This window comes from Neoarius graeffei, chromosome 25 (assembly GCF_027579695.1).
Source record: "Neoarius graeffei isolate fNeoGra1 chromosome 25, fNeoGra1.pri, whole genome shotgun sequence".
Classification (NCBI taxonomy): Eukaryota; Metazoa; Chordata; class Actinopteri; order Siluriformes; family Ariidae; genus Neoarius; species Neoarius graeffei.
In genome coordinates this window covers 50762062-50786450 of record NC_083593.1, presented here as the reverse complement: position 1 = coordinate 50786450, position 24389 = coordinate 50762062, and the positions used below count along the sequence as shown (strand labels likewise).

Below are 24389 nucleotides of genomic sequence, written 5' to 3'. Positions count from 1 at the left end.
TAGAAGTTGATCGTGCTTCCATTTGCGGTCTTTCTGTTACGCGGGTGATCTGTTCGGACGTTATCGCTGAAAAGGTGAGTTTTGACGGTTTTATTTTGTTTTAGTCTTGCAGTATAAGGCAATAGAATGTTTCTTTTTCATCTTACTTTCATATTTCGTAGTGTTTGCGTATTTTTGGCCAATATTTTGCAACCATGGTCAATTTAGATCGAACTTTTGATAGAATCTACGGCCAGTCATTTTGCCCCGCCCTCACCTCGCGCTCCGTCCGGTGCGGTAGCGATGTCCCGTTGCTCGCGCGTCGCAGCAGAGACCCGCACGACCTTCAGCCGGTACAGTCGCTGTTCTTTTACCACCGCCGTTATTCTCATCTTTCCGGTGTGTTCTTGATTTTTCCATTGTGTCCTATTTCGCCATATCAAATCCCCAAAATGTATCATATTATTCATATTTAAGTGAATAATCAATTTGGTCATCATAACTTGGCATTTTTAACCCAAGCAATCAAAAAGAGGAAATTTATTCAATATTTTCACTCATCTGTGAAGGAAGGGCTTTAATTCTTCATGATGTAGTTATTTTATATGGAAATCAATTTTACAAAAGCATTTGAATTGCAATCAAAACAATTTTCCACAGTGGAGGCCAGATAAAGCAAGATACTATCTTTATTCTTATTAAACATGACAAAAGAAACAGTGAGTGTTGGGTAAATGCAAAAAAAATAGTGAAATTAGAAAATTTATTTTTTGACCATAATGTCCCAAATGGGCGGCACGGTGGTGTAGTGGTTAGCGCTGTCGCCTCACAGCAAGAAGGTCCGGGTTCGAGCCCTGTGGCCGGCGAGGGCCTTTCTGTGTGGAGTTTGCATGTTCTCCCCGTGTCCGCGTGGGTTTCCTCCGGGTGCTCCGGTTTCCCCCACAGTCCAAAGACATGCAGGTTAGGTTAACTGGTGACTCTAAGGTGGGGTTTACATTAGACCGTATCAGCGGATCATCAGACTAACATTTTTAAAACGATTAGTGTGCACACAGCAATGCCAGTACACGATTCACGTGCACATAGCAACGCCAATACACGGATACGCTCGGCTCCGCAGGCATCCTGCGCTCCAAATCACTCCGCCCTGAACAGCGAGTGCCCTTTGGAGGGTGCGCACTCCAGCCCTGCGCAGCTCACAGAGCGCGCGAGTGGAGCGCACAAGCAGTGATTTGGGACTGAGCCGCTGTGTGTGTGATCTCAGTGCATGTCGGGCATGCGCGTCACTTACCACTTGCAAGTGGAAGGATGGCAAGCCTAAAGACAATCATAACTACACAATGGGCAGTATTTGCATCAGTATTTTCATACTTTTATACTCTTTAATGAAAGGTGATACAAGGCGGAAGTCCGCGCCATTTTTCAGCAGTCGCGTCACATGACCAACGCCAGCGAATCAGGAAGGTGGATGTCACAGTGACGTTGTCCAATGACGACGCCAGCTAGAGCTCAGCACAGCGTATCCGCGTATTCTCAATGTTTACACAGCACCGGACCAGACACGATTTGGATTGAATACGTGGACCCTGGCGGATTCCCGTTTCCCGGCGTTTCCAGGCGTTTTAATGTAAACGGACAGTGCATCCGCAAGGAAAACGAGACAGATACGGTCTAATGTAAACTTGGCCTAAATTGACCGTAGGTGTGAATGTGTGTGTGAATGGTTGTCTGTGTCTATGTGTCAGCCCTGTGATGACCTGGCGACTTGTCCAGGGTGTACCCCGCCTTTCGCCCGTAGCCAGCTGGGATAGGCTCCAGCTTGCCTGCGACCCTGTAGAACAGGATAAAGCGGCTACAGATAATGAGATGAGATAATGTCCCTAAGAGACCAGTTTCTGAGACGGCCCCATATATATATATATATATATATATATATATATATATATATATATATATATATATATATATATACACAGTGTTTGTGTGTGTGTGTATATATATATATATACACAGGTAGTCGTCGACTTACGACTGCGTTTGGTTACGACTGACCGGTTGTAAACCGATCTGGTCGCAAGTCGGCCTATGTTAAATGAACGTAAGTATATTGTGATGTGTAATGATATTGTAATCATCTTAAAGTCTTATTTTATCAACATTTTCTTATTTCATTACCTTGGCTCATTATTTGGTTTACGTCAAACACTGCATACTACACTGCGTACAGTACAATTCGTTTAATATGTGCAAAACAAAAAATACAAAATACAGGTGTGAAAAATAGAAAACATTTTAGTTTGAAACATACCAAAATACAAATGTAAAACATAGCAAAATACAAAACTTAGTGACCGCTGGCATCACTGGTGCTTGGCTGTGGGTCGTCTACGTCATCATCAGCTGTTGCAGCGCTCGGGCTGGCGGGAGCATTTGCTCATTTCATAAACCAGGAGCTGGGGCGGAAACTGTTGTACGCGGCGAGAGGCTGGATGCTGGGTGGGGCCAGGAGCTGGGGTGGAAACTGTCGTACGCTCAGCTAGCTCAGCTGGGAAACACTTGCCAGTCATAACCAGACGGTCGTAAAGTCGATCGGTCGTAAGTTGCATAGGTCGTAAGTCGACGACTACCTGTGTATATATAAATAAAACATGAGCAATCAGAAAGTGCTGCAGTTGTCCAAGTCGTCAAGTGAGAACGTAGCTATACTTCAGACGTAAATAACGAGTAAATGTGTTTAAGGTGGACATTTTGTGTTCTACGCTGTTTCTGTGTGAGGTACTGTACGGTCTGATTTGTGACATTATTGCCCTGTAAACATCCAGAAATAAAGGAACCAAACGGTACTTTTTACATCTTTTTCACCTTCAGTATGTATATTTTAATTGGGGATGTGCGTGTATTGTGGCTTTAATTAGCCTTACAGCTTTAATGGTACATCAGTGGTCAGTTCTGGAGATGTTTTCTATATTGACTTGGTCTTGTCTCAGACTTATTGTCTTTTGTACTCTGATTTATCTCGATCTTGGGGATTAGTCTCTGTTCATGTGGTCTTGGACTCGACTGAGAGTTTGTATACACAAAGTTTGAAAAGAAGTAAGAAAACAGCCTAATAATTGGTGAAGGCATGAATGAAGCCAACTAACTGATGTAAACATTTGGCTTCTAAAGGATTTTTCAGTCTCAGTCTTGACCCATTTGGACTCAACCCCCTTAAACTCAATTGATTTTACATTACGTTACGTTACAGCCATTTAGCAGATGCTTTTATCCAGAGTGACACACAACATACCCTGAGCAGCAGTTGGTGTTACGTGCCTTGTTCAAGGGCACTTCAACCATTCCTGCTGGTCCAGGGAATTGAATGGGCAACCTTTTAGTCCTAAAGCTGCTTCTCTAACCATTAGGCCATGGCTTACCCATTTTAGTAAATCCTGGTCTTGGACTTTACAATGAAGGTCTTGACTATCACTGAAAAACACCTCACTGAATTAAGGGTTGTTTTACAATCAGGGTACAAAGTTTGTATCACAGGGGTCCAAAATTCAAATTGATTCAAACTGGTTCTTGTACCAGTTTTTAAGTGAAGGACAAGTTAAAGAACATTCATTATCTCTAGCCGCTTTATCCTGTTCTACAGGGTTGCAGGCAAGCTGGATCCTATCCCAGCTGACTACGGGTGAAAGGCGGGGTACACCCTGGACAAGTCGCCAGGTCATCACAGGGCTGACACATAGACACAGACAACCATTCACACTCACATTCACACCTACGCTCAATTTAGAGTCACCAGTTAACCTAACCTGCATGTCTTTGGACTGTGGGGGAAACCGGAGCACCCGGAGGAAACCCACGCGGACACGGGGAGAACATGCAAACTCCGCACAGAAAGGCCCTCGCCGGCCACTGGGCTTGAACCCAGGACCTTCTTGCTGTGGGGTGACAGCGCTAACCACTACACCACCGTGCTGCCAGTTAAAGAACAGATTTCAGGTAATTTTTTGACACATCTGTATGGTAGTTTTGTGTAATCTGCTTTAAGATGGGAGAAACAAATGAAGTGATTCTCGGAGAGGGCTTTTTTTTTTTGACAATTCAGAATCCACTACTTCCATAGTGCTTTTAAATATAAGGCTGTAAGCTTTGTGTTAGTTGTCTCTAATATTTATGTCCCAATATCTTGACCACATTTTAGGATGAAAATAATCATTTTAAATATGTTATTTTATATTGAAAAATTAGCTGTCTCGGAGAGGACATTTTTTTGACACAGTTACATACTAATTTGTTCAAAATAGTCTGAAAACTTACTGGCATTCAACATTAAAACTTAACTATGTTTCCAATGATATGGAACCAAATATGTGTTTTATGGTATAAAGAGTGATTTAAGTGCATCCCTTTTGGAGCTACCTGTGGTCAAAAAAGCACTTTTTCTAAATGACACAAGTAATTTTGCTAAATATGACATATATTGCCATACATTCACCAAAAATAACGTTATCACCAATTTTTTTTTTTGCATGGTAAATAGAGCTATCACAGGGCTACAATAAACAACCAAGTTTATTTAGTCAAGCTTTTTAATATTGAAGATAAGCGGTAAATGTGATTTTTAGCTTGCGTACCCTGAGTGTAAAACAACCCTTAACTTAATTCAAGCCATCAATGGACATCAAATTCAGATGAATGAATTGAGTTACACAACTTGTTTTCATACCTCTGACGTGAGTCAGTTATACATTTTCAAAGCCCAGAATAAACCTAAACCCTACGTTTCTACCTGATGCCCAGGACACGGGTGTTGTAATGCAGCATTTAATACTGTAGTTATTTCATCCCATCAGTGCCAACATACTCGTTAGATTTTAAAGGGGACATACTATGAGCAACTTTTTCAGTGCTTATGGACATACATTTGTGTATCTGGAGCCTACCAACCCATAAACTGTGAAAAAAGACGCCCAGTCAGTTTCTTTTGTTCTGCCTGTTTCAGAAACCATGAGCTTCAACAACACCAAGCCGTTCAGATTCGGCTCCGCTTTCTATGTCACAAGTGGAGCTCATTAGAATAATCCCGCCCCCTCATCTGAGTATTTCCACTCATGACATGAGAACTGCCTTTGCGAATTAATATTCATGAGTAAAGTGCTGCCTGATTGGCTGACAGAAAAGGGGGGTGGGGTGAGCTGTGGCTCATTATCATGGTTGTTTTGAACTGTGCTGTTTAGACAGAGTGAAAAGGGAGCTGCGGTGTTTTATCCTTGTAGTATTTTGACCAAAAAATGTTAGAGACATTTTCATTAAGACCTCAGGGAACTGTTTCAACTTGTGGAAAAGGGGTATAATACGTCACCTTATAATTAAAAATAATTCTATCATGTTAATATGTTACGTGAATTAATCAAACTTACTCGACATAATTTCAACTAGTAATTAAAAACTTGTTTACATCATGACCTCATATTCCTTTTTTTCAGTGTACAGTCCTCGTCCTCAGGGTCTAATTATGTAACTTATTTTTAAAGGTATACTGCACACGTTTCCAGGTGAATGATAAGTACTGAAGGTGCAAAACATGTATCCTTGATGGTACCATGTGAGCAACGAGGAAACACAACCTGGTACACTTATTTATGAGAATGCAGGTAGTAGATAATAAAGTCTATAGATTAGAGGAAATCTAATCTAAAGTCCTTCCCGCGCCATGCAATCGGGCGCACTGGGTGGCGCTGATCTCCGTTTCCATGGCCCTCGGCCTCTCGCCTATGGACCCTTTTCACGTGACGTCACGACAAACGCGGCCGCCATTTTGGACATGTACTACCAGTAGTTTACCACAGCCAACATTGAGGAACGGCAGCAAAGAAAGCGTTTATTTTCAGCAAGACTTCCATCATGCCACTATGTTGTTGTGCACCTGGATGTAGTAACCATCAACAAACAAGGCAAGGGTTATCATTTTATCGGATCCCGGTAGATGCTGACCGACGGAGAAGATGGATAGCGGCATACCAACGCTTGTGTAGTGACCACTTTGTTGGAGGTAAGACGAATAAAATTAGCCAGAAAAGGCATTACATTGCTGTTAACATTCCATTCTAGTTTACTGTAATTATGATCTGGCAGCTATTTACACCGGATCCAGTGTAAAAAGCCGCCGGAGCCAACGTCCGAGGTTCCGGAGCGCGCGCGCTCGCAGCCCGACCGGAGCCGGTGGCCGCGGAGCCGGTGCGCGCTCGCTCGCGGCCTGGCCGGAGCCAGTGGCCGCGGAGCTGGCGCGCGCTCGCTCGCGGCCCGGCCGGACGTTGGCTCCGGCAGCTATTTACACTGGATCCGGTGTAAATAGCTGCCATATCATAATTACAGTAAACTAGTAAATACAGTTTTCTGCATCTCGCTCCTTTTTCTTTTATGTTTGTCGCCTTCCTCGCATTCAAACCGATTTGAGCCGAAGTCCACTACATGTCCAAAATGGCGGTCGCGTTTACGAAGGTCACGTGACTGAAAAGGGTCCATACAGTTAGGGTTACAGTGGGGGGTCAGTCCTCTGGTAAGCGCGAGAGTTTGACTCCCGACTCGCATCTATATTGCAGCGTGCCTTGCCACATGGCAGTAGGTACCATTTGGTACGACCCGACTGTGAGTAGAACTCACGATCTCCTGAATGAGAAGCGGACACGCTCACCACTAGGCCAACTCGCGGTATAGATTAGAAAAAGGGTGTTCAACCCACTATAAACTGATGGAATGGTGATATGTTTTAATACTTAAACATTGATGATTAGTCTATGGCTATAAATAAGACAATCTGAAGTGGTTACATCACCACTATCGACTGTGAGCAGATGAGACGTCCGTTTTGAACTTGACAAAGGGAGAATAAGCACATACTGGCAAATCCCTACAGCCATGCTCCAGATGTGTAAAGGTTATTATAACAGTGAAGGAGGACTAACAGAGGATCTGCAACAGAAGCCACAGTAGTTCATGTTTTTTACAACAACAAAAGCTAGAATTGATGAAAAGGGGTCAGTTCTTTCCCCCTCTACATTTTCCTTACAGAATTTTTGTCTAAAATGTATTTGGTATGTTCCAGTCACTGCTGCATATGGTGTAAGGATCCAGTGCAGGGTATGAGAGCTGTGATTGAGTTGTGTACCTACGGTACCTACTAATGTGTTCTCATTTAGAAATGTGGTCAAGTCCATAATAAAAAGTGACTAATCATTCAACAGGGAATTATCAGACACCGAGCCAACTGTTCCAGCCCGTTAGTCTTGATTCCTAAGTGACAAAACCATCAAACATATACACTACCGTTCAAAAGTTTGGGGTCACCCAGACAATTTTGTGTTTTCCATGAAAAGTCACACTTTTATTTACCACCATAAGTTGTAAAATGAATAGAAAATACGGTCAAGACATTTTTCTGGCCATTTTGAGCATTTAATCGACCCCACAAATGTGATGTTCCAGAAACTCAATCTGCTCAAAGGAAGGTCAGTTTTATAGCTTCTCTAAAGAGCTAAACTGTTTTCAGCTGCGCTAACATGATTGTACAAGGGTTTTCTAATCATCCATTAGCCTTCTGAGGCAATGAGCAAACACATTGTACCATTAGAACACTGGAGTGAGAGTTGCTGGAAATGGGCCTCTATACACCTATGGAGATATTGCACCAAAAACCAGACATTTGCAGCTAGAATAGTCATTTACCACATTAGCAATGTATAGAGTGGATTTCTGATTAGTTTAAAGTGATCTTCATTGAAAAGAACAGTGCTTTTCTTTCAAAAATAAGGACATTTCAAAGTGACCCCAAACTTTTGAACGGTAGTGTAATATACTGTATGTATTTTACATTGGGGCGGCATGGTGGTGTAGTGGTTAGCACTGTTGCCTCACAGCAAAAAGGTCCTGGGTTCGAGCCCCGTGGCCGGCGAGGGCCTTTCTGTGTGCAGTTTGCATGTTCTCCCCGTGTCCGCGTGGGTTTCCTCCACAGTCCAAAGACATGCAGGTTAGGTTAACTGGTGACTCTAAATTGACCGTAGGTGTGAATGTGAGTGTGAATGGTTGTCTGTGTCTATGTGTCAGCCCTGTGATGACCTGGCGACTTGTCCAGGGTGTACCCCGCCTTTCGCCCGTAGTCAGCTGGGATAGGCTCCAGCTCACCTGCGATCCTGTAGAACAGGATAAGCAGCTGCAGATAATGGATGGATGGATGGATGGATGGACATTTTACATTGGCATACATCCCTGCTCTTATTGACATTGATTTTTTTTTCATAATTGCGTTTTTATGTCTTTGCATATAAGCTAGGATCAGATAAGTGCAAAATGTCAGTCAAATGTTTTAAATGCAAACAGAAATCTGGGAACGAAACTAACATTAAAAAGAGGCGACAGAGCTGTACCTCAGTCTTCTGTCATAGAAACATAGAAGGATGAGAATATCAAGAATCAAGAAGAGGTCGCTGAGCTTTTGTGGTGAGTAGAGAAACAGAGGCGAACCAGACACCAGGGTGATCGTTCATCATAGTCACATTGTTCCAGTTTCCATTCTCAATATGATACAGGGATCAGAGCGCTGAGCATCGACAGCTGATATCAGATATCCGAGCTGATTCTGTTAAATTTGATGGAAAGTTACAAGTGTAATAGAGAATTTCCATCTTAATTTTGTGTGAAAGATCATGTTGAGTTAATCGTCACATAAAACAGTGGAGCAGATTGAGAACATGTCATATCAGATCTGAAAGCAATCCAGCCCTGATACAAATACTCACGTGAGTGCGTGTATGTATATAGCACGAGAGTCAGCTCCGTAATTACTGGCTTTATTAGTGAATGTCAGCAAAACGGATTATGAACGAAAATGCTTTTCCCAAAAGCACTAAAGATGCTACGAAGTTTGATCTAAAACTATTCAAAGGTAAGGTGGGATTATGATTCGCTGAAGGTGAAGTGAATATCGGTGAATAATAACTGAGATGAAGTCGAGGTTATTATTCACCATTATTCACTGAGCCTCGGTGGATAATTGTTTTACTGTAAATACACAGATTATTTTTAAAAAATTTGGATTAAAAACTTCAAAAACAGCACGCAAATGTAATAACGGCGCGGCACAGACTTGTCACTTATCTACACCGACTCACGTAAAATACTTTCTTTTTAAATCGGTAGAATAAATCACAATTCCACCTTACCTTTGAATAGTTTTAGATCAAACTTCGTAGCATCTTTAGTGCTTTTAGGAACAGCATTTTCATTCATAATCTGTAATTCTTCCTCACTTACGGTGACGAAGCGATTGGCCGCCATTTTGCCGAGTCGCTCGAGGTGATTATCGAGAAATCGATAGTTTCTCAATCAATCAGCGCACACAATTTTCTATAATCACCTGCATATTTATACTAAATAACATTAATAACATATTCAGTATGTTTTATTGGCACCCTTACAGCCGATACCTGATGTCGTTTCTGCACTTTTTTTTTAGATTAGAAATTGTTTGAATTTGAGAGAAATTACTATTTCTACCAAACTTGTATTGGAATTTTTAGAGGTTTTTATACTATTCTATTTTTAGGGGGTGTCGAATCTTCTTTGTCTTTATTATTATTAAATACTTAAAGTGCATATCACGGGTAAATTCAGGAGCAAGATCAATGTAATTCTCCTATTTTATATTAAACTTTGGTCAAATATCTGTCACATTTTGCATTTTGTACAATTTTTTTTTACCTTGCGCAATACCAGAAAAATTCAGTTGAAATCAAGCCATTTGAGGCGAATTGGTCCGCCTCTGAAAAAACTTGGCATTTGGATTTCCCGGGAAACATTGATTTCCATGACGTCGCGTGCGGGACGCCTCCTTCTGAATCCTACGTCAGCGCTGGTTTGCTTATGAGAAAACGACCTGGTGGTTTTCTGCAAATTTCTTCAACATTATTGCGTAATTATTAAAATGGTTAACAGATGTATTGTTGGAGGGTGTAGCAACACCAATCTTGATGGGATTAGTACTCATCGTTTCCCACATTGCGCTCAGGTGACAATTCCATATTTCAATGCAAAATCGCTAGCTGCTAAACTTGGTCTACACAGGCTGTGCACTGAAACCGTGCAAGCTCTCGCAGCCTGCTGGCGCTTCCGCAGGTGACGTCACGAATCTGGCTCCAGACTCCCTTGGGATTTTTCCAGACGCGTTTTGTTATTTTATTTTTTTCTGCTGTAGACAGATGGCCTTGTGCAAAATTACCCTTCTGGATGAGTGTGTAAAGGGACATTCTTTCATATATAAAAAAAAAAACTAATTTGGTCCAGGATATGCACTTTAAGATACTTAAATACTGGCAGATCTTTTACTGATAATTCACCCAAAGGATCAGGCCACAACCAAAGGTCCACTGAGTCTTTCACCACTTAGGTTTCAAGCACCTTCCTTAAAGGTCCCATGGCATGGTGGTTTGTTGATGCTTTAAACGGGCTCGTGGAGGTTTCCGGATGTTATATCCGCAGCCTTTCTCGAAATGAACCCTCGGCACATAGATATAGCCTCCTGGGAGAAAGCCCCATTTCAGCGCTTTTCCCAGTGCGTCGTTTTGCTAATGAGAAGCAGGAGGCGGGGTAGGGTAGAGGGTGGGGGCGGGTCTTATCATTAATATTCATGACATGTAAACGTGTTACCTCTGATTGGCTAACAGCACTGTGACACTACCTCCAGTGGGTCAGAACAAGCGGCTGTGGGTGTCTTACTATGGCGAGAGAGAAGGAACAAACCGCGAAGGGAAAAATACCGCGCGCTGACGTCATTAAGGTGCGACGCGAGGAAATAAAATAAATTCAACAAATGTTTGGGTTTTTACTGAACAAACAAACAAAGAAAATGAACGAGTGACTTAAAAAAAAGAATGTGGGTGTCTTTGTAAAAACTGTTTTGATTGGCTATTATAACAGAGCATGCTGCATGCTTTTTGGTTTTGTAGCACAGAGTACCTGGCTAACTGCAGGAAGCGGTTAGCTGCACAGCTAATGTAGCCATTGCAAGGCTAACATGGCACCGATTTTAAAACACGGCAAAACGACTTAACAGTTATAAACTTACTTGTTCGGTGTTTGTGGCTGATGCGGCAGGGATGCTTGGTACGGACCCAGGCTTCAGTGACAGTTGATGTGCAAAACCTGCCCTGTACTGTCCCAAGTTGTGGAAACATTCATCAGGAAAATGCTTCCGACAAACATACACCGTCTTAGGTAGACTCGACGGCGTATTATTGGAGTAAATAAAATTAAGCCACTGCGTCTTCAGGGGCTCTCCCGCCGGCAGTAAAAACAGACTCCTTTCTGTGTTGTCACATCCATGTACAGCGCAACTTCCATGTTTGGTGGCAACTTTTGAGCTGGGCTGGCAATTCATACAGTGGGTGGGAATCCAGAGGGGGGGCGTGGGGATCATCTCCCTTGCTGTCGTAGGCAAGGGAAGAGTTTATCAACGCGCCGTTTTGACGCGCCATTCTCAAATGTTGGGCATAGTTTGGTTTACACATTATGAAATTTCTAGCCACTAGGGTGACTTAAGAAGGTCAGAGGAACTCATTTTAACGTTAAAAAACCTCAGAAAGTGAAAATTTCATACCATGGGACCTTTAATATCTTGGCTGTGCCTAACAAAGTTGTCTTCTGCAGGAGAGTTACATCAATCTTCAATTCCAACTTATCCAGCCATTTTTCAAGGGCTTTCGTCACTGAGCCTAAAGCCCCAATCACTACTGGGACTACAACAATGTTCCTTATTTTCCATAGTCTAGAGATTTCTCAGCACAGATCTTGATACCTTCCAACCTTTTCAAGTTCTTTTTCATGTACCTGGTGATCACCAAGGCAAGTTTTATCTACAATGTCGCATTTATTATCTAGCTTATCTACAAGCACTATGTCTGGTTGTCTAGCTTCTATCATGTTATCGCACTGGATATTCATATCCAACTGTATCTTTGCATGTTCATTGTCCATACAACCATCTGGCGCATGCGCATACCATACATGGGAACACTCGGGGTTGTATTTCTTACATAATCTCCAATGAACTATTCTTGCTACATTATCTCTATCTATCTATCTATCTATCTATCTGGCATATCACTACAATGACGTCACCACTCTGATGGCTTCAGCCATCAAAATCTCTAGGAAAGAATTACGGTACATTAGTGGTTTCCCATTGCCTTCTACTGGATTATTATAGAGGTTTTCTCCTCTCAGTCATTCACACACACACAGAGTAGCCGTATGTCTTTGGGGGAAACTGGAGCACCCGGAGAACATACAAACTCCACACAGAAAGGCCTTCGTCGGCTACTGGGCTCGAACCCAGAGCCTTCTTGCCGTGAGGCGCCAGTGCTAACCAACTGCACCACCGTGCCGCCCTTCTGCATTATCATGCCGCCTTTTATATTCTCGTCGTGCCAACTTTGAACATTCGCTTTGCAGATGACATTTTTATCCTTTTGCACCACATAATCTAAAAAGCGGAGACACAGATGTTTTGTCGATTTTGTTTTTAATGTAATTCGTTCTTAGCACCTGTTCCTGTGCAGCAAATACCAAGACCTCTGTACTCACTTTCAGGTCACTTTTCTTTACCCACTCCTATGTCTTTTCCTTATCTGTGTGTTCATCCATATCTTGTAAGAATTGGCCGTGCATTTTCTTTTCACTTCATTTTTATTATTTCCATTTGAAGAAAAAAAAAAATAGGCAGCACGGTGGTGTAGTGGTTAGCGCTGTCGCCTCACAGCAAGAAGGTCCTGGGTTCGAGCCCAGTGGCTGACGAGGGCCTTTCTGTGTAGAGTTTGCATGTTCTCCCTGTGCCGTGTCCGCATGGGTTTGCTCCGGTTTCCCCCACAGTCCAAAGACTTGCAGGTTAGGTTAATTGGTGGTTCTAAAGTGAGTGTGAATGGTTGTTTGTCTCTGTTACCCCTTTTCCACCAAATCAGTTCCAGGGCTGGTTCGGTGCTGGTGCTGGTTCACAACTCGTTCAACTTGCGAGCCAGCTGAGAACCAGTTTGCTTTTCCATAGCTCGCGGTGCTAAGGGAAGCCACGTCATTACGTTGTTGTATACGTCAGTTACGTCGCTGTATACGTCAGTTACGTCGCTACGTTTGCATAAATCTTGGCGCGAATATCGAAGCAAAAACAACGTGGAAGAAGCAGCAGCAGCAACAACAACAATAATAATAATAATGGATGACTTCGCGTTTGTACAGCTGCTGCTTCTCATCACTTAAAAATGGCGATCTTTCGCAGTCTTGTTATTGTTGTTGGTCTTAACAACTCCTCCCCCCCCGCTGACATAAGCGGTTCTTTCCTCTGGCCCAGCAGAGAGTTGGTGCTAGCCTGGAACCGGTTTTTCTGGCCCCAGAGCCAGTTCTTTGTCAGTGGAAACAGAAAACCCGGTTCCAAACTAAGCACTGGCCCCGAACCAGCCCTGGAACTGCTTTGGTGGAAAAGGGGCATGTGTGTCAGTCCTGCGATGACCTGGCGACTTGTCCAGGGTGTACCCCGTGTCTCGCCCATAGTCAGCTGGGATAGGCTCCAGCTTGCCTGCGACCCTGTAGAACAGGATAAAGCGGCTAGAGATAATGAGATGGATAAAAATAATAATTTATTATTATTACTGTGGATAGTATCTATATCTAAGCTGTTTTTCCTCCTACAGCACATTGTTATTAGTTGTCTTTTTCCCTTTCTGTTGGAGAGAATAAACAGCACTGTGATCCTCCACACTTGACTTCACACCATTTTCGTCCTCATCAAACACTGCAGTGCATGTGATCTCACCCGGTCTGTTTGTGAAGAGCTGTCCCAAGACGCCACTGCGCAAACTCGCCGATCTGTCCACACCTAGCAGATGGACAGATGGCATTATCTCACATACACTCCGACACTTTTCTGGACGCAGACGAAATGCACTATAGGAGTAAATTACACTCAGGATTCGTAGTAAAGATTGTTAAAAGGTTTGACTCATTTTTACAGGTTTAATCAGTTAGATCTGACCTTTTAACGATCAGTCAGTGAGCATCACTCAGTCGGTGCCGGCAACAAAGGAAAAGTGTGGCGTCTTTAATGAGGAATTATGGGATTGCAACATTCCAGTAGAGGTTGTTGGGCCATGGAAGTTGTTGCCAGGCAACGTGAAAGTAGAGCAGGATAGATGAGGGAGGGAGGGAACGAGGGAGTGTCTGTCATCTGCAGGGAGGAAGATGATCCTCACTAAGCAATAGTTCTGAAAGCCTGCTGATGTCAACCGTGACGTCCTGACCAGGACAGAGATGGGACATGAAAGCCAAAACCTACACACACACACACACACACACACACACACACACACACACACACACACACACACAGTCCTGCAGACAGCATCAGACGGAGGAAGGAAGAGGTGTGAAGAGCATACTAACTCAGCTCGCCCTCATTTCACCCTTCACAATTTCATCACCTTTTCTCTATCCCCTTATCATGAAAATAAATACATCATATTTTTTTATTACAGCTACCATTTCATCAGCCCTTTTCTGACATTTCCACTCATAAAAAGAATGAGAAGATTGATTAAGAGAATGAATTACATTAAATGAAACCTGTTTTCACAGAAATGCATTTAAATATGCATCACTAGCTTCTCAGCTTGAACTAGAAATGGACAATTTTTTTGCTCCAAGATCCATAAAACGTTGAAACAGGCAACTTTACACTCTTGTTTATTTTATTTTACCAGTTTAGTTCTCACTCTCTTACTAAAAATATACACACACCGGCCACTTTAATAGGAACTTGTTCTCAATCCTAAGATTCCTGTTCTTGGCTGCAGGAGTGGAACCCAATGTGTTCTTCTGCTGTTGCATGCTGGGATGCTTTTCTGCTCACCACGGTTGTGAAGAGTTGCTATGACTTGCTGTATCCTTCCTGGTAGCTAGCTCAAGTCTCTCATCTCATTATCTTCAGCCGCTTTATCCTGTTCTACAGGGTCGCAGGCAAGCTGGAGCCTATCCCAGCTGACTACGGGCGAAAGGCGGGGTACACCCTGGACAAGTCGCCAGGTCATCACAGGGCTGACACACAGACACAGACAACCATTCACACTCACATTCACACCTACGGTCAATTTAGAGTCACCAGTTAACCTAACCTGCATGTCTTTGGACTGTGGGGGAAACCGGAGCACCCGGAGGAAACCCACGCGGACACGGGGAGAACATGCAAACTCCGCACAGAAAGGCCCTCGCCGGCCACGGGGCTCGAACCCGGACCTTCTTGCTGTGAGGCGACAGCGCTAACCACTACACCACCGTGCCGCCCTAGCTCAAGTCAATCTGTCCATTTTCCTCTGACTTCTCTTATCAACAAGGCATTTGTTTCCACCCACAGAACTGTCACTCACTCAGTGTTTTTTTGTTTTTCGCACCATTCTGTGTCAACTCTAGAGACTGTTGTGTGTGAAAACCCCAGGAGATCAGCAGTTTCTGAAATACTCAAACCAGTCCATCTGGCTCAAATCAACACAGTGAAAGAAAGTCACACTTTGAGATCACAATTTTCCCCATTCTGATGTTTGAAGTGAGCATTAACTGAAGCTCTTGATTTGTATCTGCATGATTTGATGCATTGTGCAGCTGTCAAGGGATCGGCTGATTAGAGAACTGCACAAAACAGCAAGTGGATGGGTGTGCCTAATAAAGTGGCCCAGTGAGTGTACATAGGCTTATCTTTGTTAAGTAGTTTAAATGCACATATTCAACTAGATTTGTGCCTCTTGGATAGGAGAAGTATTGAAAAATGTATTTTGCTGAGCCTGGAACCTAACAGCAAGTTGAGAAGCATTATTAAGATTTATTTTGTTCCTTGCATAACAGATTGTTAGCAAAGTCACAGCAATTGCAGAAAGATTGAAAGAGAAATTAACAGAGCTCCAAGTTGCTCTACAGTAGCAACTATTGGCCCTTTTCCACTACCCTTTTTCAGCTCACTTCAGCCCGACACGGCTCGCGTTTCGACTACCAAAAACCAGCACGACTCAGCTCGCTTCAGCCCTGCTTAGCCCCTAAAACTCGCACCGTTTTGGAATAGGGCTGAAGCGAGCCAAGCCGTGCCGAGTGAGGCTGGGGGCGTGAGCAGACACTCCCCTGTGCACTGATTGGTGAGGAGGAGTGTCCTCACATGCCCACATACGCCCCGCGAGCGCGCTGGGATCTGTAAACACCGCAAACCCGGAAGGAGAAGAATTACGAATTACGAGAATTTCTGAAGCCTTATGCGCCTCGCCTCATCTATACGCTCTTGCCAGTATCTGTCTGCGTTGTCGGTGACAACAAGCCACAGCACCAAGACCAGCAACACTAACGACTCCATGTCCTCCATGTTTATTGTTTACTATTCGGGTTGTGAGACTACCGCTTAAAAGATCACTGATGTCACTGTTTGCGCTGCTTAACGACATCACGTGACGTCCACCCACTTTCGCTAACTCCACCCAATGTGTCCACCCACTTCCAGCCAGCACGGTTCAGCGCGGTTGTAGTCGAAATGCAACTCCAACAGCCCCACTCAGCTCGACTCAGCACGGCACGGCTCAGCCCGACTCAGCCGCGTTTGTAGTGGAAAAGCGGCATATGTGTCCCTGAATAGCTAACATGAAATCGCTTAACTTTACAAGTTAACATAATCCTGGGATGTTTTGGCTCTGATGTGCTGTCTAGTGCAGGGGTTTTCAAAGTGTGGGAGAGTCAGCCCCCCCTCGGAGAGCATATAAACAACAGCGCCCCCCCCTTACAATTTTTGTTGTTGCTATACTTGATGTTCCATTCGTATTTTTAAAAAATGGTTGTTGTACACATTATTTTTTTCTTTTTCACATTTTAAACATCTGTGCTTTTTAAAACATCTTGTTTTACACATTTTAAACATCCCATAGCATCGTTAGCTAGCACCTCTTGGCAGACAACACACTGTGGCAGTGGAGCATCTTCAGATCCAGTCCATGAAAATCCAAACTTTAAATAATCGTGGTCATACTTCCTTCTTTTTCCAGTCCCCCAGGATTCCGCGGGCCTTTTTTGTGATTGTTGTGGGCTAAAATGTCTGATGTTGCGGGGGGGGGTGTTCCAAAAAAATTGCGATGAAAGTTGCGGTGTTTTTTAGGTTTTTGTTGCGATTATATTGCGGGAGAAAGTGAAAGTTGCGAGAAATTGTTGCGATTTTCTCTTTTTGTGATTAAAACTGAGTGATATGTTAAATATTAAGTTATTACTGAAAAACTATTGATTAAAAAAACAAAGAGAAATGGTCCTATAAACAACTTTACCAATATAAAAGATTACCAGGACTACAAAAATGCAGAAAAATAGGCTTTACTTATCCAAATGCACCTGTTGGTTCAAAAGTTCAAGTGCAGAGAACCTCACAGCACAACATGAAGTTACCTTAAAATATAATATAAATGCCTCAGCTTTCATGTAAGAAAAAAAAAACTATTAATACTAGTACTGTGTGCAGGCAGTCTCTCCTGAAGACTAAATTAAACAATAATTATAAACTAATAAAATAAATGGCTCAGGCTTCAAAGAAAAAAACAATTTGAACAGAATCTCACAGTATGATGCTGAAGCTGCCTAAACAATGGAAAATAAAATACCATTTTGGCAAAAATGTTGGCATCCATTAATTTCTTGTATTAAGTAAAAAAAAATAAAGTGCACAGTCCTTCACTGTAAACATAACACACTTTCAGTGTTGCCATATACTGCTGACGTTTTCCAGTCCAAAATATGTTCAAAACCTGCCAAAATGCACTTGAAATCGCCCAATCTGGCAACACGACGCGCATGCTGCTTCTCTTGAACACACGGAAGTAAGGCGGAAGGTAGTTTGTCGACGTCACCTCAAGACGACGCCAACGATTGGTCAAATTTGCGGGAAAGTTGCGGTGATTGGGTATAATTGCAACACCGCCCTGAATTTGCGGGGATTGGTTGAATTTGCGCTGAAGTTGCAAATCGCAACATCCTGGAGGCTCTGTTTTTTTGCTTGGCCCAGACTTTGTCTCCTCACTCACTGTAGCTTTAGGTACTAAAAACCGATCCATTTTGTCTCTCACGTTGCGCCCCCCCTGAAGAACTCTGGCGCCCCCAGGGGGGGGCGCGCCCCACACTTTGAAAAGCCCTGGTCTAGTGGATATGGCTTTTAATTATATGCAGGTGAGGACGTGAACATCGTCGCTTGTATTGCCACTGTGTCCTCATGTGCATTCAGTTACACATCAAGTATAACCCCAAGCTAACATGGCTACTGAGCTAACTAACTAATGCTAGATAGTTACCTAACTTCCTGTTGTGATGTTACTTTGTTAAGTTTAATTGTGGCATATGGTATCTTGTGGAATATTGCCTCATGATTTTCGCCTCCTTTTTTATTTATTGGTTTAATCTCAAGTATTTTTCTCCTGTACTCTTTTAAAGGTTGATGGATCCAGCTCAGCCTGGCCAAAGCTGCTCGTTCCTGATGCAATCCACAGGATCACCAAGGCTTAGCCCATCTTCAGTTCCCATCCTGCCCCCTCCGGCTTCAGTCTGCCCCACCACAAAGACACTAAACCCTCCAGCACTCAGCACTGTCAAGACATCAGATACATCCCTGCAAGAACGTAGAAGCCCAACGTCCACCTCTTTAACGTCCAGCTCTGTTAGCATCAGCCGACCCAGGCCTACTGCCAAATCTGGGGTCAAATCCCCCAGAACCGTAGACCCTCCTGCCATTTTACCCATTATCCCAGTGACAAGCTCTACATCTCATTCCCCTACTGAGGCACTACAAGGACGCCGCAGCCCACAGAGCTCGCAAAATTCTCAACTTAACCCCAAGGATGCTCAGCTCAGTCCAAATGCCCCTGTTGGTCCAAATCACGCCCAGCTTAGCTCCAGTGCCAAGACCAACTCGTTAACCTTCCCTAGTCTTCCTGCACAGCCTGGTCGGAGTGCAAATACACAGTCAAGTCTTCTCCCTAAACCAAACATTAGCACTCAGTCCATCCCTATTCCACAACCCAATCTCCAGAGCCAAACTCCAGAGCCAATCACCAAAAGTTCTGGCACTGGAGAAAGAGCTCTACACAAGAAGCCCTCCAACGAAAATGGAGATTTTAAGTAAGAAAGCCTCTCTTCAGAATTCATAAATATAGATCAGTATTTGAACAGCAGTTTGGCTCAGTTTTCTGTGGTGCTTGTGAATGTGTTGCCATAGCAATTTTACAGCAGCATTTTCCTTGAAGTTAAGGCATTAATGGTGTGCATCGTTCATCTCTCCTTCTCAGGTGATGCAGTGTGCATCACAGACCGTAATCAACCATCCAGTGTATGAAAGAAACAGTTAAAACAGCCAGCAGTCAAATATGATCTCGACAATTAGAGCTGTTTCTATATAAAATGATATGATGTAATTCATTGTGAGACTGGAGGACTGAGAGGACATGCCTCCTTCAGTGGAATTGACAGGTACAGAGGCCACGCCTCTTTGATTGGGACTGACAGATAGAGAGACCATGACTCTTTCACTGGAAATGACAGGTATTTTGATCATGCCTACTTCATTGGGATTGACAAGTACAGAAGCCACAATTCCTTCACTGGAATTGGCAGGTAGAGAGGCCATGCTCCACTAATTGCACAAACAGATACAGAGGTCATGCCTCATTGACTGTGAGTGATAGGTACACAGGCCATGCCCCTTTGACTGTGATTGACAGGTACACAGGCCACACCTCCTCAACTGTGACTGATAGGTATGCAGGCCACACCTCCTAGACTATGACTGACAGGCATGAAAGCCACACCTCCTTGACTGTGACTGATAGGTACACAGGCCACACCTCCTTGACTGTGACTGACAAGTACATAGGTCACACCTCCTTGACTGTGACTGAGAGGTATGTAGGCCACACCCCCATGACTGTGTCTGACAGGTACACAGGCCACACCTCCTCGACTGTGACTGACAGGTATGCAGGCCACATCTCCTTGACTGTGACTGATAGATACACAGGCCACACCTCCTTGGCTGTGATTGACAGGTACGCAGGCCACAACTCCTTGACTGTGACTGATAGATACACAGGCCACACCTCCTTGGCTGTGATTGACAGGTACGCAGGCCACAACTCCTTGACTGTGACTGACCGGTACGCAGGCCACACCTCCTCGACTGTGACTGACAGGTACACAGGCCACACCTCCTCGACTGTGACTGACAGGTACACAGGCCACACCTCCTCGACTGTGACTGACAGGTACACAGGCCACACCTCCTCGACTGTGACTGACAGGTACTCAGGCCACACCTCCTCGACTGTGACTGATAGGTACACAGGCCACACCTCCTCGACTGTGACTGACAGGTATGCAGGCCACACCTCCTTGACTGTGACTGATAGGTACACAGGCCACACCTCCTTGGATGTGATTGACAGGTACGCAGGCCACACCTCCTTGACTGTGACTGACAGGTATGCAGGCCACATCTCCTTGACTGTGACTGATAGGTATGCAGGCCACACCTTGTTGACTTTGACTGACAGGTACACAGGCCACACCTCCTTGACTGTGACTGACAAGTACGTAGGTCACACCTCCTTGACTGTGACTGAGAGGTACGTAGGCCACACCCCCATGACTGTGTCTGACAGGTACACAGGCCACACTTTCTTGACTGTGACTGACAGGTATGCAGGTCACACCTCCTCGACTGTGACTGACAGGTATGCAGGCCACATCTCCTTGACTGTGACTGATAGATACACAGGCCACACCTTCTCGGCTGTGATTGACAGGTACGCAGGCCACAACTCCTCGACTGTGACTGACAGGTACGCAGGCCACACCTCCTCGACTGTGACTGACAGGTACACAGGCCACACCTCCTCGACTGTGACTGATAGGTACACAGGCCACACCTCCTCGACTGTGACTGACAGGTACGCAGGCCACACCTCCTTGACTGTGACTGATAGGTACACAGGCCACACCTCCTTGGCTGTGATTGACAGGTACGCAGGCCACACCTCCTTGACTGTGACTGACAGGTATGCAGGCCACATCTCCTTGACTGTGACTGATAGGTATGCAGGCCACACCTTGTTGACTTTGACTGACAGGTACGCAGGCCACACCTCCTTGACTGTGACTGATAGATGCACAGGCCACACCTCCTTGACTGTGATTGGCAGGTATGCAGGCCACACCTCCTTGACTGTGACTGACAGGTATGCAGGCCACACCTCCTTCACTGTCAGGCTAAATATTGAGACAAAAGATGTTCTACTAGTGAAATCCACAAGCTTTAGCTTGAAAAGTATAAGTCTAATTGGCGCCTCTGAGGATTGGGACAAGGTTGTTTTGGGATGCCATCTCCCTCGAGTCTGCGACTCCACAGAGGCTGAAATAATTAGAGCAGAGGCTGTCTGATTTCCCTGATCTGTGTCTCCGTTATGGTCTCTAGGCTGTGAGTGACAGAATGAGCTCAGTGAGCTGCACTGGCTCCGTTCCTGTTCACAGATATCACACAGCAGCTTGTGCCACATAATCTTGAGCTGCTCTGCCAGGCACATGATGACAAAACATGACAAAACATTTTTAGTTGTAAGTAGTACCCTGCTAGTTAATCCAGCAAGGTTTGACGAGATACCAGCTTAAGCTGATCAGACTGGAAGATGGGAATAGTTTTGAAATGATCACTATTAGTCAGGGCTTGGAACCAGAATTTTTTTCCTATTGGTTCGTTCCGAACAGAAACGGAATTTTAACGTTTCCGGTTTTGGGTTCCACCATTAAATAGACGTTCCCGAACCGGTTAGAACAAAAAAATTTCGTTCCCGGAACGGTTAATTACGTTCCCTGTCAGCTGTTTAACAAATGGCTATAAAATTATGTCTCTGTCTCATCCAGCTTAAGCCAAATGTAGGCTAATTCTATTACAACCTTCATTAAATAAGACAAGAAATAATTCAAAACAATTATTATTTCAAATGTTGGCGATTTGGATTCTCAGTATGTCTTCCCATCTACACAAACAGAAAAAGTGCCAAAAATGAAAGATAATTCGTTTAGTGTGTTACCAAAGGCTAGTCAGGCCCTATGCATTGATAGACTAACAGAGGTTAACGTCATTTAATGTTCGCGAGCCTCTCATTAACGTGGACAAATATATTGATATCGTGTTTGAAATTGACGTTTTTGAATAACGATAGACTGCAATATTTACCTCTTATTTAAGATGTGGAGACGTGATAATAGTCCACCCTCCCGCTCTCTCCATTCAGTCAGCGAACGTCACACAGGAAGTGAACCCCAGCGGGTCATAGAAACTTGCGCAGGAGAAGAATGACTTTTTTTATTTGTAGGCTACGGAAACTTTGAGGAATGAAATAAAAACCGGTATTAACCGGTTACCATTATTTTAATAAGCGTTTCTGTTCCGGAACATAAAAAATAATAAAGTTTCTGGTTTCGTTTCTGTTCCATGTGAAATAGAAAAAGTTCCCGGTTTTCGTTTTCGTTCCTTGAACCGGTTCAAAGCCCTGCTATTAGTACAACATCATAGACATGTTTTCAAAACGACAACACTACAATAAAGGAAATTAGAAAATCTTAATCTCATTTATTTGTCAAGTATTTACGAAGTTGGAAAATAACTTATCAGCTGGTCATACCCAGCTGGATTTTTCAGCACGGTAGGGCTTTGATCAGCAGGGTGAGTTTCTATCAACTTTATACACATGATGCAAGGCATATAAGGAAAATAAATTAAACATGTTCGTGTTACATATCAGTGATATTTCTCATATGTTTTGCAGTAATGCTTTACAATAGGTTTATATTACTTGTATTTAACTATGCAGGGATTAAGCAGCCTTAACACTTGGGTTACTAATGAATACTGGTTAATTAATTATGAATTATGTTTCACTATTGAATAGTAAGCAGTAATGACCTTTTCTTAGCCTCACGTTTCTCTTGAGAACTGCCTGCTATTTATGGCTCTTTTATAACACCTGCACATAATTAAACACAGCAAAAAGCAAAAATCCTTGAGCGGCATGTAAGGCTAAAAACATACGCATAAAATTCATTGGTCAGAAATACAACAACAAAAAAAGTGTGCGTAGAAATGACAGAATAAATGATTATATAATTATACGAATAATGACTTTAAAACATTTTGTGTATTGAGTCCAGGATGTTTTTTTTTTTTTTGCTTTTTTAATTCGTCAGTAAATCTCCAGGACGTGTGGCATTTCTCTAACACTACAGACAGCTCTGTGCTTTGGGTCAGTTTGCACCTTGTGGCTCAGTTTCTCAGCTCATATTTACAAAAAATGCTGCAAGCCAAAACACGGCATGTTTGGTTGATGTCAGGTCAATTCAGGGTCGAATCGCTTTCTCACTGTAATTGAACTGCGCTAGATTTCACTCGGAACAGATTGAGACCACTTCACTGAGACGCTCTTGGACCGGCTGTTAATTACAAACCCACTTTAAGTTTATAGACTGGTACGTGTAAACACTTTTCAGTATAGTGTGATTCAACGGCTGTGAAAATAAAGTGTTGCACCAAGTAGCCAAATGTTACAGAAGCACATATGTGTGTATTGAATTGTGGTTGTGTTTTATTGTATAGAAATAAAACGGACCGGTCATAGAAGAAAACATAAGACACCACACCACTAAAAGCCCATTAGTTCATCTCTGGATGTCACCACTGCTGTAAATATGTGTAGTGTTGCGACTTTATTCTTCATCCATCCCCATATCAGTGTTTTCTGGGCACTGTCCCAATGCATTTGCACAACATGCTGTAGGACTGATGGACTGTAATGACTGTGATGGCCTGCTTCCTTCATTAATTATTCATTCCTTTATTGATTTACTCATTTATTATTAAGTAGGAAAGCCCTATAGAGACTAGTGTTTCAGTTTCAGCGAGACCCTACAAGTTGACAACAAGGTAATAAAAACTTCCTTCGAAAACGGTACCTGGGGAAATGTTGGACATAGTGTCAGCAAAATTATGCCAAAATCTATGCGATTCTGGGGTTACGCAAAGATCCAACAATTAGACATTAGTCCTGGTACAGATTTAATCCGATTTAGTGTTATCCCTGTGTTGTTAACTCTGTGTACTCTAAAAACAACCCAAAAAACCTCAATTTTGATCATTTTCACATTTAAAAACGACTAATGAGCCTCAGACTTTGATTGTATTCTGAATTTTATTCCACTGGCAAGCGGCAGAAATAACAAAAGTGAAATTTCCCACGTTCGCTATTAATGTCATTCTTTACTAACAAAGAGTG

General features: G+C 43.3%; 1 protein-coding gene across 1 annotated transcript in view; it reads left to right on the top strand.

The window, feature by feature from the left end:
- LOC132873663 (inositol polyphosphate 5-phosphatase K) overlaps positions 1-24389 on the top strand; it is a 66555-nt gene that overhangs the window by 10917 nt on the left and 31249 nt on the right. The window contains exon 2 of the mRNA XM_060909420.1: positions 18505-19188. Coding sequence (XP_060765403.1) covers positions 18509-19188 — 680 coding nt within the window. The 5' untranslated portion in view covers positions 18505-18508. The remainder of the gene's footprint in view (positions 1-18504; positions 19189-24389) is intronic.